The 14,103-nt window shown below is 37.4% G+C and overlaps 1 protein-coding gene across 1 annotated transcript in view; it reads left to right on the forward strand.

Annotated features, from left to right (window-relative positions):
• unc-5 overlaps positions 1-13,691 on the forward strand; it is a 462,517-nt gene extending 448,826 nt beyond the window's left edge. Inside the window, exons 14-20 of the mRNA XM_071586409.1 lie at positions 570-763; positions 1,618-1,938; positions 3,576-3,725; positions 5,057-5,320; positions 8,383-8,504; positions 8,877-8,978; positions 12,130-13,691. Of these exons, the coding sequence (XP_071442510.1) occupies positions 570-763; positions 1,618-1,938; positions 3,576-3,725; positions 5,057-5,320; positions 8,383-8,504; positions 8,877-8,978; positions 12,130-12,328 (1,352 nt within the window). The 3' untranslated portion in view covers positions 12,329-13,691. The remainder of the gene's footprint in view (positions 1-569; positions 764-1,617; positions 1,939-3,575; positions 3,726-5,056; positions 5,321-8,382; positions 8,505-8,876; positions 8,979-12,129) is intronic.
• The last annotated feature ends 412 nt before the right edge of the window (positions 13,692-14,103 follow it).

Below are 14,103 nucleotides of genomic sequence, written 5' to 3' on the forward strand. Positions count from 1 at the left end.
TGTCAGACCATTATAGTAAATGAAAAATACATTTTTATTGAAAGTATTTCATAATGAAATTATTACAAATCATGTGCATTATTTTAAATGTATTTCACTTGTAAATTGGTGGAGTAATAAGAATTCCATTCTTTGGGGAATTTTGTTGCAATTGCAATTCTATTTGCCCTGCATTCCTTGGAGTGAAACTTTTCAAATATTTTACAGAATAATAAGGTCAATGATTAGCACAGCTGTTTTGTTTATTTATTATATTTCAGATTACATGTAGAAATGAAAAATACAACTCCGGCTAAATTTAGCAACGACTCTGACAATCATAAAGTATCATAAAAATTTTTCTAAATTCCCTCATCTGTTCTCTGTGGTGAGGTCACTGATATTAAGTCACCTAAACATGATGACTGATCTAACATATAGGAATACGTATGATAATAGGGACCTGAGTTACAGGAATACATGGGAGAGTCCAAATAAGTTAATTAATTTGCTCTGATAAAATTTTTCAGCCCATATTAAATTCATAATTTCTGAAATTTGAAATAATAATTTAATTTATTTTTTCACAGAGGGTATGACGCAGTTAAGTCCAGTGGTTGCATGGGGAGCCACGAATTCCAGCCAACCGCTTATGGTCAAGCCAATTATTTTAAGTTGTCATCACTGTGCTGATTTAAGGCATGGAGGACCATGGCGTATATCCGTCTGGTGGAAATCTGAATGGGCAGTTGATGATGAGTCCCAGGGAAGTCCAAAATGGCAGGTACGCTATCCATTTATCAACTGCTGTGTGGACTACAGCCTTCTTATTCACTCCGAATTTTCAACCAAATTCAATTATTCTTTTATTTTATATTTTCATGCCTTTGCCAGTTCATGGTTTTCCATCAAATTTCCAAATGATGGTTCCTAGACTATGATATTTTGGTCCATGGCAGTTGGTTCATATTTTTCATTAAAAACTTTAAAGGGCCATTCATGACTTGATTGAACCATCTAGAAAATTCCATCTTCACTGTTTCAGTCAATATTTCAAAGAACCATCACAGTAAAAATGTTCAAAGGTGCAAGCAAAAAAAGCAGCTTCCATTTGTGTAAGTTCGCAACTTACTTGGTGATCTCCCGGCAAAAGTCAGTTTGAAAGGGAGTTTCTGTAGATGCTCAGATAAATCTGAAATTATTTACCATCCGTGTTAGGGTTTCTGTCTGGCCAAAGGTTTTAATCGGACAGTGATAAATTTATATAACAGAAGCAAAAAACAATTATTAATTGGTGGATTGATACAGTAGAAAATGTGTATAATCGGCCATTTTATGTTATGCAAATGTATGGTTTTCATTTTTACATAATGTTGAATCACTTTTAACATCATGGGTGCTATGCTATAAACAGTATACAATACCCATGCATATCATAGGACAATAAACCATACCATGGGCATTTCTTGTTTCATGCACATTCTACATGATATTGCAACAGAGACTCTATTTTGATTATATTCTATGTAATTTTTTATATATTTGTGAAATACTGGCAAAGTTTTGCTGATTTATGCAGTACCTTTGAATAGATATTTTGTCTCAAATTTCTGTTTCATTGCTTTAATTTTTCCAAAGAAACTGGCCACATTGGGAGAAGAGACAATAAACACTCCAGTGTTTACTCAGCTCGAAGTCGGTGGCTTGGCCTATTTGGTGACGGACTGCCCGGCAAAATATGTCCTGGCAGGAGAGACACTCCCTGCAATGGGAATGCACCCGCCAATGGCACCTCTCCCCAACCCCAACAGCATTGTAACGCCAGAGGGCAATGGCAAGGGGGGCGGGCGAAATGCTGTCAAGAGGCTCCGGCTTGCTGCCTTTGCTCCAGTTCCACTCCAGCCCCCTGACACCAACGTCAGAGTGTACGTGCTGGAGGACACCAAAGCTGCATTGCAGGTATTAAAGCCTTAAATCGTGTTGAATTTTAAAATTAATGGTCTTATCTCTTGGGCCATAATAGTCACCCATAGTAGCCACCTTGCAGTTGATAATTTTATGCTTGAGAGGGAGCAGGTATTCAGAAGTCATGTGAGGTATGTAAGTTGTAGTCATTTAGAATATTATTAATGCCAAAAACATTTCCCAGGGTGGGGGACCATGACCCTTCCTCCCCATCTTGTATTCATCCCCGTCCCATGTTTTAAAAACTGTAAACAATCGTCTTATTTCTTGAGTATCATTCCCGAAATATAATAATTCAGTGTCATTAATTATTTAATTAATGACACGTTTGTTGCATAGATTAAAGTGTTTGCTCTTGCCATTAAAGAGAATATTGAACTCTCAGGGCTAGTAACTGCATGGGAGTAGGGAGTAGGGGAATGGGAAAGTAGGGAGACAAAAATTGAATAACATCGGAAACAATGCAACTTTCTCAGAGTGTAAAAATCATTCGCCTTGACTGGGATTCGAACCCAGATCCCTCAATATCCGGTCGAGTGCTTAAGCCAGTTAAGCTATCGAGGCATCCTCTTAAACTCTGAAATTTTGGAATTTGTCAAGGAGGAATTAGTTATTTTATTACAATTTTGTGGCATAGGGAAGAGAGAGCACAGATAACCCATAGAATGGATAATCCTCCTCACACAGAGAGATGAGAGCTAACTGTATTTACATTTCTGTAAAATTATTGTTGTACATGCATCCAAATCTTTAGAACATTTTGTTTTGTACTCAAATAAAATTGAAGACATGATGGCAAGAATAAACAGTACATCCACTTGTAGGAATATGAACATTTTGGAATTGAGAGTTTGAAAATGGCAGCGTGCATTACTCAGTACAGTGTAATTAGTGGCAGACATTTGAACTCTTTTGGCTCAAAATTGTTGCATGCTCTGTACTGTCATCCAACACAATTTATTGGAAACAATGCAATTAATATGGAACTGGTTAAAAACAATTTTGGTCTCCTGAGGGTGAATGTTGACTTTAAATCATAATCACAGAACTTAGTTTACTTGTGGAAATATGATACAATTTGAAAAAAAGCATAAATATATAACTAAGCATAAATATAGCTAAAACGTATTATTTTTTGCTTGTTACGATAATAATGCATCCTCATTGTTTTCAGCATTGTCCTTTTGTTTGATGAATTTTAAATTTGGCTGGGCTTATGTTAGTCTTGGTGATGGACAAAACAATAGTTAGGTTTTCACATGCAATTGGGACCTCATTTACTATTCCAATTGAATTTGAAAAGCATGATCGAATAATTTTCAATTGAGATGCTCTTTATATAAATGAATGATAGAGTATGGTCTTTGCAGGTTTCCTCTTCTAGACTGATTTTTATTTTTGCCCCCATATGAGCAAGTGAGTGAGTTGGTTTTAAAGTGACCTTTTTTAGTTGCACTTCCTGCAATTTACACTTTTTCAAGGTCCCTTGAAAATGTAAAAAGGGATTGCAAACTATTTTAATCTTTGATAATCATTATTTCCCCATATTTCATTGATATTCTTTAGAAAATTATATTAGCATTAAGATAAGTATAAGTATTAATCATAATTGTTCCTCTAATAATATTCAGGGCGTCATTCTGATGGAGAAGAGGCTTGGTGGTGTTCTGCTAGACAGAGCAAGGTCCATGTCTTTTGAGGATGGTGCTGGTAGCTTGTGCATTAGCATGGAGGAAGTTGGCGGACGAGGATGGAAGAGTAAACCACAGGCGGATTTCCAGGTTAGTTGGAAATTAATTGAATATGAAGGAAAAGAGACCCCTTTCTGAAGAAGAAGTTTTCTGGTAATGGAAAACAAAATCAGGAAGCATGACTATGTTTTTGTTTAACTTTGGTTCATCCTGTTTATGAATTCATGAGTTAAGTTCCCCTAGAATGCTACACCAGCCCAATGGGGAAAAGTGCCCATTGCAGTCATAGCCTGGGGACCAAAGATTTCTCTGGATGCTCAAAGGTCAATGGATGAAAAAGTTTCCGGGTGCCATGAAGCCCAAAGGAAAGGCTCTGCGAGGCAGCAAATGTGTCCTGGGGCAACAAAATCATTTACTTTATCGGTCACCAAGCGTACCCAAATACTATTGGAAACTGAAGGATTCCAGTGTAAGAGATTTCACCGTATCATCAGCAGGGAAAGCACAAACCTGTAAAATTATGTTCACCCTGTGCAGCTGACACAATCTTGTTCCCAAGCACTATGCAATGGAAAGGTCCGTTGAGTGCTGTTCTGGGTATTGTGGGTACTGAGGCATAGTGGTACTGAATGCCTCGGGGGTGAGATGCATATCTACTTCTATGTACACAACATCACTCCAGTATTGGTAAGGCATTTGAAGATGTCAGTTGAAAAAGAAGAGAAGCCCATAAAGGGTAATTACTATATGTATACAGCTCTGCATGAGGCCTTATACCGTTTGCACTTCTTTTTAGTTGAGGTGACCATGAAAATGGGTTACATATTTTAAAGGATTTAAGGCTTGTTTGCAAGTGTGCAGATTGAGAATGTGATATAGATGAGAGTAGCTTGGAGTCAAGCATATTTGGTTGCAAGAGGGGAACTGAAATGAAATAAGACCGTGGAGAGGGAAAACATTCCAGCAGAATAGAGCTACTTATGGGTCTAGGAAATTGTGAAAAGGAGAAATGCAATGTCTTGATTTTTTTATGTGGGAGGAATTTGACTGGAAGAATTTATTTCATCAGCATTAGTTCCCTTTCCATAAAGGGAAAGTTAGCAGTATATTAAGATTATTACAATATATATTAGTATGCATTACTAACACATGACAAGTTTCCATGTGTGAAAACTATAAGATTCATGCCAAACTGTTTGCATATCAAAACGCTCACTTTGTTATTAGTACAGTTCATTGTAAATTTTCAAAGCCACATGGTTTTTGCTTGGTTTTATGTTCACCCGTGACTTATTCCTAAGTTTGGTGAAGAGAAAATTTGCAGTTTGGTTTTCAGGATTTGCTAGAATCTGGATTTGGAAATTTAAATTCATTTCCATTTGATTTGATGCGAGGATTAACTTTTCAACTTTCCCTTTCAGGAAATCCCATTTGGGCATGTGTGGGGCTCCACCCACAACCACCTTCATTGTTCCTTTGCTCTGGAGAGGCACGAGGAGAGTGGGATGGTGCAGTTTGGCTCTGGGGCAGCCGCCAGCAATGCATCCCCTTCCCCTGTCAACCTCAATCCATCTCCTTCGCTTGGTGGGAACCGGCCTTCTTTATTGATTGTCGCTCAGCAGAGGTCAGGTGCTCGGTTAACTCTTCGTATTTCCACAGACCTCAAGCTCGGAACAGCTTCAACGGTAAGAGTAGTTTGTACCTTTGCATGTCTATGAAATACCTTGTCAGATGTTAAAGTGGTTTTACCTTCCATTCACGTATAAAAAGTAAATGAATACATATTTTGAGGTTCTACTTAGAATACAAATTTTTCATGTGCATGTAATGATTTAGAGAAGAGCGTTAGGCAAGCAAGGAAGAGTGATGAGAAGAATAGGCTGTTTGAACAGGATGTATGAGTACTACCTTGATCAAAAATTTCCCATTTATCAGTAGGCAGTTTATCCTCAACTTGAAGGCTAGAAGGTTGGAAGCTTCTTTGATGGTACTTTAGGGTCCCATGGTGGTGTCCTTTAAGGAAGGATTTCACTTTTTGGAATAGGATATAGTCTGCTAGTGCCAAGTTAGGACTATAAAGGGGTTGGGGAATTGTACCAATACCGTTGTAGAAGACCTTTGCAAAAAAACACTCGACTCTGCTCTTGGTCATCCGTCAAGACCTTCAGGACAAGTTTTTGGCAGATCTTTTGGGGAAGCAACAAACTTAGCAGCATGACCAACAGTCATACGAACAGTTTCCCTGTGGCCCCATTGATTTGGAGACAGTACTTATGAGATTACCCTCGTGTGTATATATACTACCTTTATCAAAGAGTTCCCGGAATTTATTCAGAAAATTAAAAATACAAGTTTATTCATCTAAATCTATATTGTCCCCTTCAAAGTAATCCCCATCGACTGCAACACACTTATGCCAGCGCTTGATCCAATCCTCGAAACATTTTTTATATTCGGTTTTCGGTATGTCCATCAGTGCTTCCTGCGATTTTTCCATTACTTCCTCTCGGCTGCTAAAACGCGTTCCCCGTAATGGTTTTTTAACTCGATTGAACAGAAAGAAGTCACAGGGAGCCAAATCAGGTGAATTCGGTGGCTGTTGGATGGTATTTGTTGCATTTTTCGTCAAAAAATTACGAATAATGATAGCACTGTGCGACGGTGCGTTATCATGGTGCAAAATCCACGAGTTTTCTGCCCACATTTCTGGTCTCTTTCGGCGAATTGCTTCACGCAAACGTCTCATAACGCCCAAATAATACTCTTTGTTTACTGTCTGGCCTTCTGGCAAAAATTCATGATGCACTACACCGTTGTAATCCATGAAAACCGTCAGCATTGCCTTCTTTTTTGACTGAAAACGACGTGGTTTTTTTGGTCTCGGCTCATTTGGTGAACGCCATTCACTTGCCTGATGTCTGGATTGCGTGTCGTACTCATAAACCCACGTCTCGTCTCCAGTAATGATCCTTTTGATGAATGTGGGATCGGATTCAGCCTCGCAAATCATGTCTTTTGCGACGTCAACACGGTCTCTTTTTTGCATGAAATTGAGGTCTTTTGGCACCAACTTTGCTGCTACCCAAATCATTAACCACAATGTCTTGGGCGGATCCATAGGCAATGTTCAAGTCCTCCGCTATTTCTCTGATGGTTAATTTGCAGTTATTGACCAACATTTCTTTTACTTTATCAATTTTTTCACCGACTTTCGATGTCGATGGTCTGCCACTGCGTTCATCATCTTCGATTGACTCACGACCACTTCTGAACCGCTCGTGCCACTGGTAAACGACCGTTTTTTTTAGAGAATCATTGCCGAAACACTTTTCCAACATTTCCAACGTCCGTGCGCCACTAAATCCGTTTTTTACGCAAAATTTAATACAAGTTCGTTGTTGCAAATTTAAATCCATTTCTGCAATTGTAAAAAATCGCCAACACACACAGAGATAGATGTACTCTTGGCTACGTAACTTTTGCAAATGTCAAGTTATGACACTAAGATTTAAAGGGAATATCAACAACAGATGTACCAATTTAACAAAAAAAACAGAACTCAAATCAGAACGATGGGAGCGCCACACGGTTGTTATTCCGGGAACTTTTTGATCAAGGTAGTATTTTGAATTGAGGGATTTATTGTAATGTGCGATCATTTTGTTGTTTGGGTGAGGTTAATAAATGTAAAGATGTTAAGCCTGTGTCCATTGAAAATCTGCCTGAATGTAATCAAATAAATAACTAAATATTATATTCATACATTTTTCAGACAGATATAAAACTTGCCTAGAGTTTCATTTTGATGAATACGACCAATTTCATCATGAGTAGGCATCTCTTGGCAACTCTTACAAGAGTACATCTCGATATGAGAGGTGTGGGAAGGGAGGGAGGAAGGAAGGGGCTGCTGAATGGGGGAAGGTGTAGAGGAAATACAAGAAGTCATTTCATTTTGTTATATGCTGAAGATTGACTTTAAATTTGTTAGAGCAGGTTATTTAACCTTTAATTGTGCAGATTTGACATAGTTAAATGACTTGGTTCCCTCAAATCAACCAAATAATGGGGTCTTGGCATTACTGACTCATTCTACCTGATTTACCTACATGGATAATCTCTATGACAGCGACCCCTCAAATAAGCTTGATTTGTTAAGCATAGTCATGAATTCACGTCTAATGATAATGGCTTGCTGGTGTAGATGGCAAAGAGTGCTATCCTGGAAGTTGGTATATCGGTGTCCATTTCCTCATCTGCTCTAATGAAGTTCATCATATTTGGTCTCAAAGGCTTAATCATTTTCACTGATATTTTTGGAAAGATTTTTTCCTGTGGAGGAACTTTGTTGTAAATTTTCATATAAAGTTTAGGAAAATGAGTAAGGGTTTAATAATGTGTGAATGTTTATAAATACATGCTTGAAGATCCTGGATTTGAGACACTATTTCACAAAGAATTTTCACCATGGCCACTCTTCTTTTTTATTGCAATGCAATATTGGTACTCCACCCTCGGTATCCATCCCGACGTAGTCAGCCGGCATTTTTTCATTACACACTCATTCTTCTGTTAGTTTCCGAACATTTCCCAAGCTTCATGTTCACCACATTTAGTCATATCGAGTGGAAGTGGACCTTGGCTATGAATTTGTATTGGTAGGAGAAAATAGGAATATTTGTAAAGTGTAAGTTGAATGCAATATTGTTATATCGTGTTAACATTAATGCCCTAATGCATTTTTCAGGCCAATCAGTCCTCTGGAACCACACCCGTATCACCACTCACTCCAAGGACTCCAAAAGCTTCAGCCGTAGTTGTTGCAAACAATGGAAGTGTGTCCACAGCGACATTGGAGCCAGGGTTCAGGTGAATTCAATGTCTTTCAAACACCATGATACCTTTAAAAATGTGTTGTGCAAATTTTTTCGTTCGTCTTCAACATGCTCCATTGGGACAATCTGTTGATGAAATGCACAGAAAAACTAATTTTAAATGTAAACTTTTATTTCGATCACTTTCTGTCATTAACTTACTGCTGCAATGCATCTTACTGCATTAGCACCAAATCTGGGAGTTCCTGGGTTCCTCAGTACTCATAAATCCTTGTTTCTGTGTGCCCAACACATATAATAATGTCATTACATAAACCCTAGAAACATTTGGTATCAATATTTTGCTTTTTCATCCGATTTCTACCAAATCATGTGAAATCAATGAAAGAATTGGTTTTTTTCTCAGGTTGGAGCGTAACCTTAAACGACAGCTGTGCCAATGTTTAGACCCCCCGAACAGCAGAGGGAATGACTGGAGACTATTGGCACAAAGGCTTGGTGTTGATAGGTAGGAACAAGGGCATTATTACCTTCCTTTCTGAGTTTTCAAGTCTTGGAAGTTTTTGTTACATTTACTAGAGGTGATGGTTCTACATGCTACTTGTGTGAACTCTGTTTTCAGCTTATTTGCTTGTTCTAATATGATGGCAGATCATAATATATATGCTAATGGACAGCAGGCCTATCTTGAATGAACTAGACTTTTTGGATCAATGTGAGACATATCTGTTGTGTCCATCTTATCCTTGCATCCATGTATGTAGCTGTTTAAGTGTGGGATTAGTGCATGCTTTCTTTTAGTCATAATTATTGAAATTAATCTATAATATTGTAAGGAGCAATTGTCTTTGCGCATAAACGTAGATTGAATGTGGTACTGCATATCAGAATAACTTACTGAAATATAAACTTCAATGTTGTATAAACATTGCTATTTGAATTTGTATTATATGGATAAAAGATTTTGAGCCTGGTGAAAACTTTTCAATATTTTTTATTCCCATGCGGGATACTATTTTTTTAACATAATGCAGAAGTTGACCCGGAGAATTTATGATGAGGGTAATAAAGAAACTTAGCGCTTCCAGAGAAAGATTTAATATAACCATTGCAGACTAACACCCCCCTAATTGAATGCAGAACACAATGTGCGTGTTTTTTTCCCACTGCTATTTCTGAGAACATTGGAGTGGTACATTGTGTTCCTCTTTTAATGAACATAAACTTCCACAAATTTGAGCCAGAAGCCTTCGAACTTTGCGCTTCCAGAGAAAGATTTAATATAACCATTGCAGACTAACACCCCCCTAATTGAATGTAGAACACAATGTGCGTGTTTTTTTCCCACTGCTATTTCTGAGAACATTGGAGTGGTACATTGTGTTCCTCTTTTAATGAACATAAACTTCCACAAATTTGAGCCAGAAGCCTTCGAATACATACCCTCCTCCTCCCCTAGCCCACTAATAGGTTGCTGCACCTGCACTCACAACTTACCCCCTCACCCTTACTCCCTCACCCTTACAAGTAAGTTAAAAGTTTTTTTATGTATTTCACGTAATGATGATACACAGCATTGAAACCATGGTCCTGTGAAGTATTAAATCTTTATGTGGAAGTGCAAAGTGCTCTCATCGGGAAGGAATTCCATAAAGTTAAACCTTAAACTGTTATGTTTATGGAGAATTAACATGGAGAGAATGGAACAATTGAACAAAATGGAAGGATTGGAACTTCCTCATAGTTTATTTGGACAAAAAATACCAATGTATTTTTCCACTCAGTTTTATTTGGCTCAACTAGTTTCGACGCATTGACATGATCTTCAGGTCATGAATAAAATTGAGTGGAAAGGCTCAAAGGTTCTGTTCCACAAAGTTAAGCCTGAGAACAGTATATATCTAGAATTTTAAAATTGGAGGGCATTTTTAGATTATGTCTAAGCCTCCAGATTTGGACGTGATCTAAATTCTGATAATGTCAAATCATAATCTAAATTTTAAATCAAAATCTAAATCAGATAATTTCATAATTTTCCTCTTTTCTCTGAGTCCATGCTCTCATTTTTGACCGACACAGGGTTGAAGTTAATTTTCCTATCTGAGAGTCAAACTGAAAATTGGGAAGCTCTTTTTTCATTCCTAAATTGACTGCAGAAATAGACAGAATGCGCAAGCCTGCTCAATACTATTGCAATCATGGGCATTGCATTTGCTTGACAGGTTACTGCAAACTTTCCTCTTACTTTTGGTTGGTTTGAAGCATTTCTGCGGCATCTCTTCATCAGAAGGGGTGAAATGCACCCTCCATTTGTTTAGGGTGCATGTCTTGCTAATAGTGCTTCATATGATATACTCCTGAGATCAGAAGCTGGCAACCACAGGAGTCTAGGATTGGCAAGGTGTTTGTATTACTGCCTGATCTGATGATAAAAATGCTGAAGAATATTCTACAGTGAAAAGTCTTATTGGCCAATGCTCAGATTTACAACTTAAAGCACAAATCCTCTGACAACCTCAGAGAGGTCATTTTTTGCTTTGGAAACTTGAAAATAGTTTGAGTTTACGTGAGGGAGGTCAGTTTTAACCTTTGCGCAGAATTAGATGTCACATGGAGTCATCAAGCACAGAACCACCTCTATACTCTCAGCTTGTGACAGTTGTGGGTTTCGTTGGTTATAATGTTCTGCTTGCTAAAGTTAATCAATGCAACTGCTTGGTCTACTGCATGAAATATTAAATTAACTATAATTGTATGGATTATTGCTTCATCAATTATGGGTCTTAGTTTGGCATGACATTGTCACATTTGCGATGTACTATCTGAATGATTGGAAATTTTCCAGGATTTTGCATGAAAATCTTGAAATGCAACAATGTTTCACTGGACATTGTAGTTGGAGTGTTTGCATCTCAAGCAGTTAGTTGTAAGTTTCCACTCACAAGGAATGGCTTCGAAATGTGATCTTTTCAAGTTCAAGCAAGAATGAAAGAAGATTGAAATTATGTGGGACATATATTTTTGGAAATTGCTCTTTTGGCCATTGTTTCCAAGCTATTTGAAAAGGAAATAAAATGTTTCACACCCCTAAATAATGCAGCCCTTGGGACATTGGTTTTCAAGCATGAGCAGCTTTCTTCATTGATACATCTGCAGTGCAGGAGTTGGAGCTAATCTTCTTTAAGTAGATGCATTTTTGGTAATGCTAGCCCCAACTATTTCCTTATTTACCTCTATTTTTAAATAAAAATATTTCTTAAAACAATGACCAAATTCTGGAAATAATTCTGGCTTACATTAGCAACAGTTTTTTCACTACACGAAGTTTTGTGCCAACCTGCAGATCCTCACTGGGTCCCTTGTTAAGTGATCTGCCATAGCAACATTGAATTTGAAATGGGGAATCAATCTCAGCTACTAATAAGTTGTAAAATCACTGCTGAATCACTGAAAAAAGCATTTCTTAAAAAAGATTTGAACAAAGACTCAGTTTGGGAGGTTTGAACCTATTTCCTGTTGCACACTGAACGAACCCTTCACCATTGCATGAATCAATCAGGACAGCGAATGCAAAAATGCTTGAATGAAGCACACACATTTCTGCATGATTGAAAAGTTGATTAAGGAGGTATTAATGTTGGCTCTTTACCAAATTTCAGGTACATAAACTACTTTGCCACGAAGGGAAGTCCAACAGAGCATATTCTTGACTTGTGGGAAGCCAGAGGGATTCAGGAGCAACCATCCCAGCAACCCATTCACCAGTTGCTCTCTGTGCTCAGAGCAATGGGCCGACCAGATGCCGCGGCACTGCTTGAAAGGGGGTCGACTGGGAACAGTGGTGGGCCTTGGATCTGAAGGAGGAAAGAAATGCTCATGGCGTGAATTCCCTTCAGTTTAAAACTGACCAATTGGTGCTGGAAAAAGTCTTACCTACATGCCCACCATTCAATGAACTTACCTACTCATTGTGGATGTACATTTGAGTAGCATGCTGATTGGTGAGGGCATAGAATGTGATTTTGAGTAAACTTGTGCAGAATTTGGATGGATATAATTGAACCTAATTATATTCGGCAATACTGTAACCTTGTACAGTTGATGTGGTGGACCTTATGTGCTTAAGACTTGTGTGAGATCTACATCTAGTTATGTTGATAGTGAATTATGTTTTTCAAAGAAAAGTGAAAGAGACTCTGCTGCAATTCAGAAGGTATAGATTTTGTATTCTGACTTGCGAGTACAAAAGGAAGTGAATTTCTTTACTGAAATGTTTTCGTAAAAGCTGTTATTTTTGATGGCTTGATGGAAGGAAGTGTGCATAAGTTGATATAAAGGTTTGTTGTTGAATTAAAGTACAGCTTCATAGATTCTAAAATGAAGATGATTCAAAGTATAGAGTAATATTTAAGGTTTTATATGAATATATGTACTCAATAGATTGGTGTTCTTTGATTTGTTTAATACAGAGGTATAATGAAATTGTTTTTCTGCTAAATGCAGTAGAGTTGAGAGATTGAATTAATGGAATGAGAGAGTAGAGGTAATTTGAAATACCTCGGTTAATGGACATTATCATAATTTTATAAACAATTGTTTGAATTTTTGCACACAGTGATGACAGAGTATTTAATAGTTTACTTGAATTTTTTAAAAAGTATTTCCTATACACTATAGATTTAACAGTGATGAATCAAAACCATAAAAAAAGTTTTAATGCCATAATTTGAAGACAGAAGAATGAGAAACTCTTGATAGCCGAACTGCTTATAATTGTGTACACAGTGATTCAAACAAATAATACACTCTTGTTTGTGTTTTGTTCATCTGGATTTTGTAGTAGGTTTCTTTTCAAAGGGAAAATTGAATTGTAAGGCAGTAATTTCCAGTTTCATGTGAGTGCCACATGTTGAATTGTGATTGGTGGCCTTGGTGTGGTGATGTCTTTCATGAAATATGAGAATAGGTTTTTTAGAAATGGATGGGAGAGGAAGAAATGAACTCAATGTCTATGTTATAAGGCATAGAACACAATAAAAGCCATATGTGGGCAGAATTACGGATTCACTCAATGTAGGCAGGCATGAAGAGGAATCTATTAGAGAAGCAATTACTACCTGAAACGAGAATACATTTTAATATGGTGAAAACCCTTAATTATTGAAATAGATTGTGGAGATCCTAATAACCAAGTTGAATTGTTTTGTAACCCATTCATGATTGTGAAATATATAGTTGAAAACAATTTTGAGTAGAAGTTGGCTATTATTACTTTCATGCTGAAATAATTGATCCAGAGCAATCTGCTCAATTTTTTTTCTGAGAGAATGCTAATTTTGATATTCAGGAAGTTAGTCAAGAAAGAAAATCTGACGATTTCCTTTCTTGTCGGAAAGATGTTGATTTTTGCCTTTTTAATGTGATATTATGGTGTTGATTGACCCCTTTGTTTTTTTTAATAGGAATTTCTTAACCGATTATGTGGCATTTGCTGTGTATTGCCTTCCAGTGGTTAGTGAGCACATTTAGGAATAGCAGTTGGAGTGGAGCTTTATTACGTCGGAACCCCTGAGTGCCCCCTTGACAAGCATATTGAGCAATGGCAGATGCCAGAATCCTGTTTTACATCCTTG

Source organism: Hetaerina americana, unplaced genomic scaffold (genome assembly GCF_022747635.1).
Source record: "Hetaerina americana unplaced genomic scaffold, ioHetAmer1.1.p SCAF_22, whole genome shotgun sequence".
Lineage (NCBI taxonomy): Eukaryota > Metazoa > Arthropoda > Insecta > Odonata > Calopterygidae > Hetaerina > Hetaerina americana.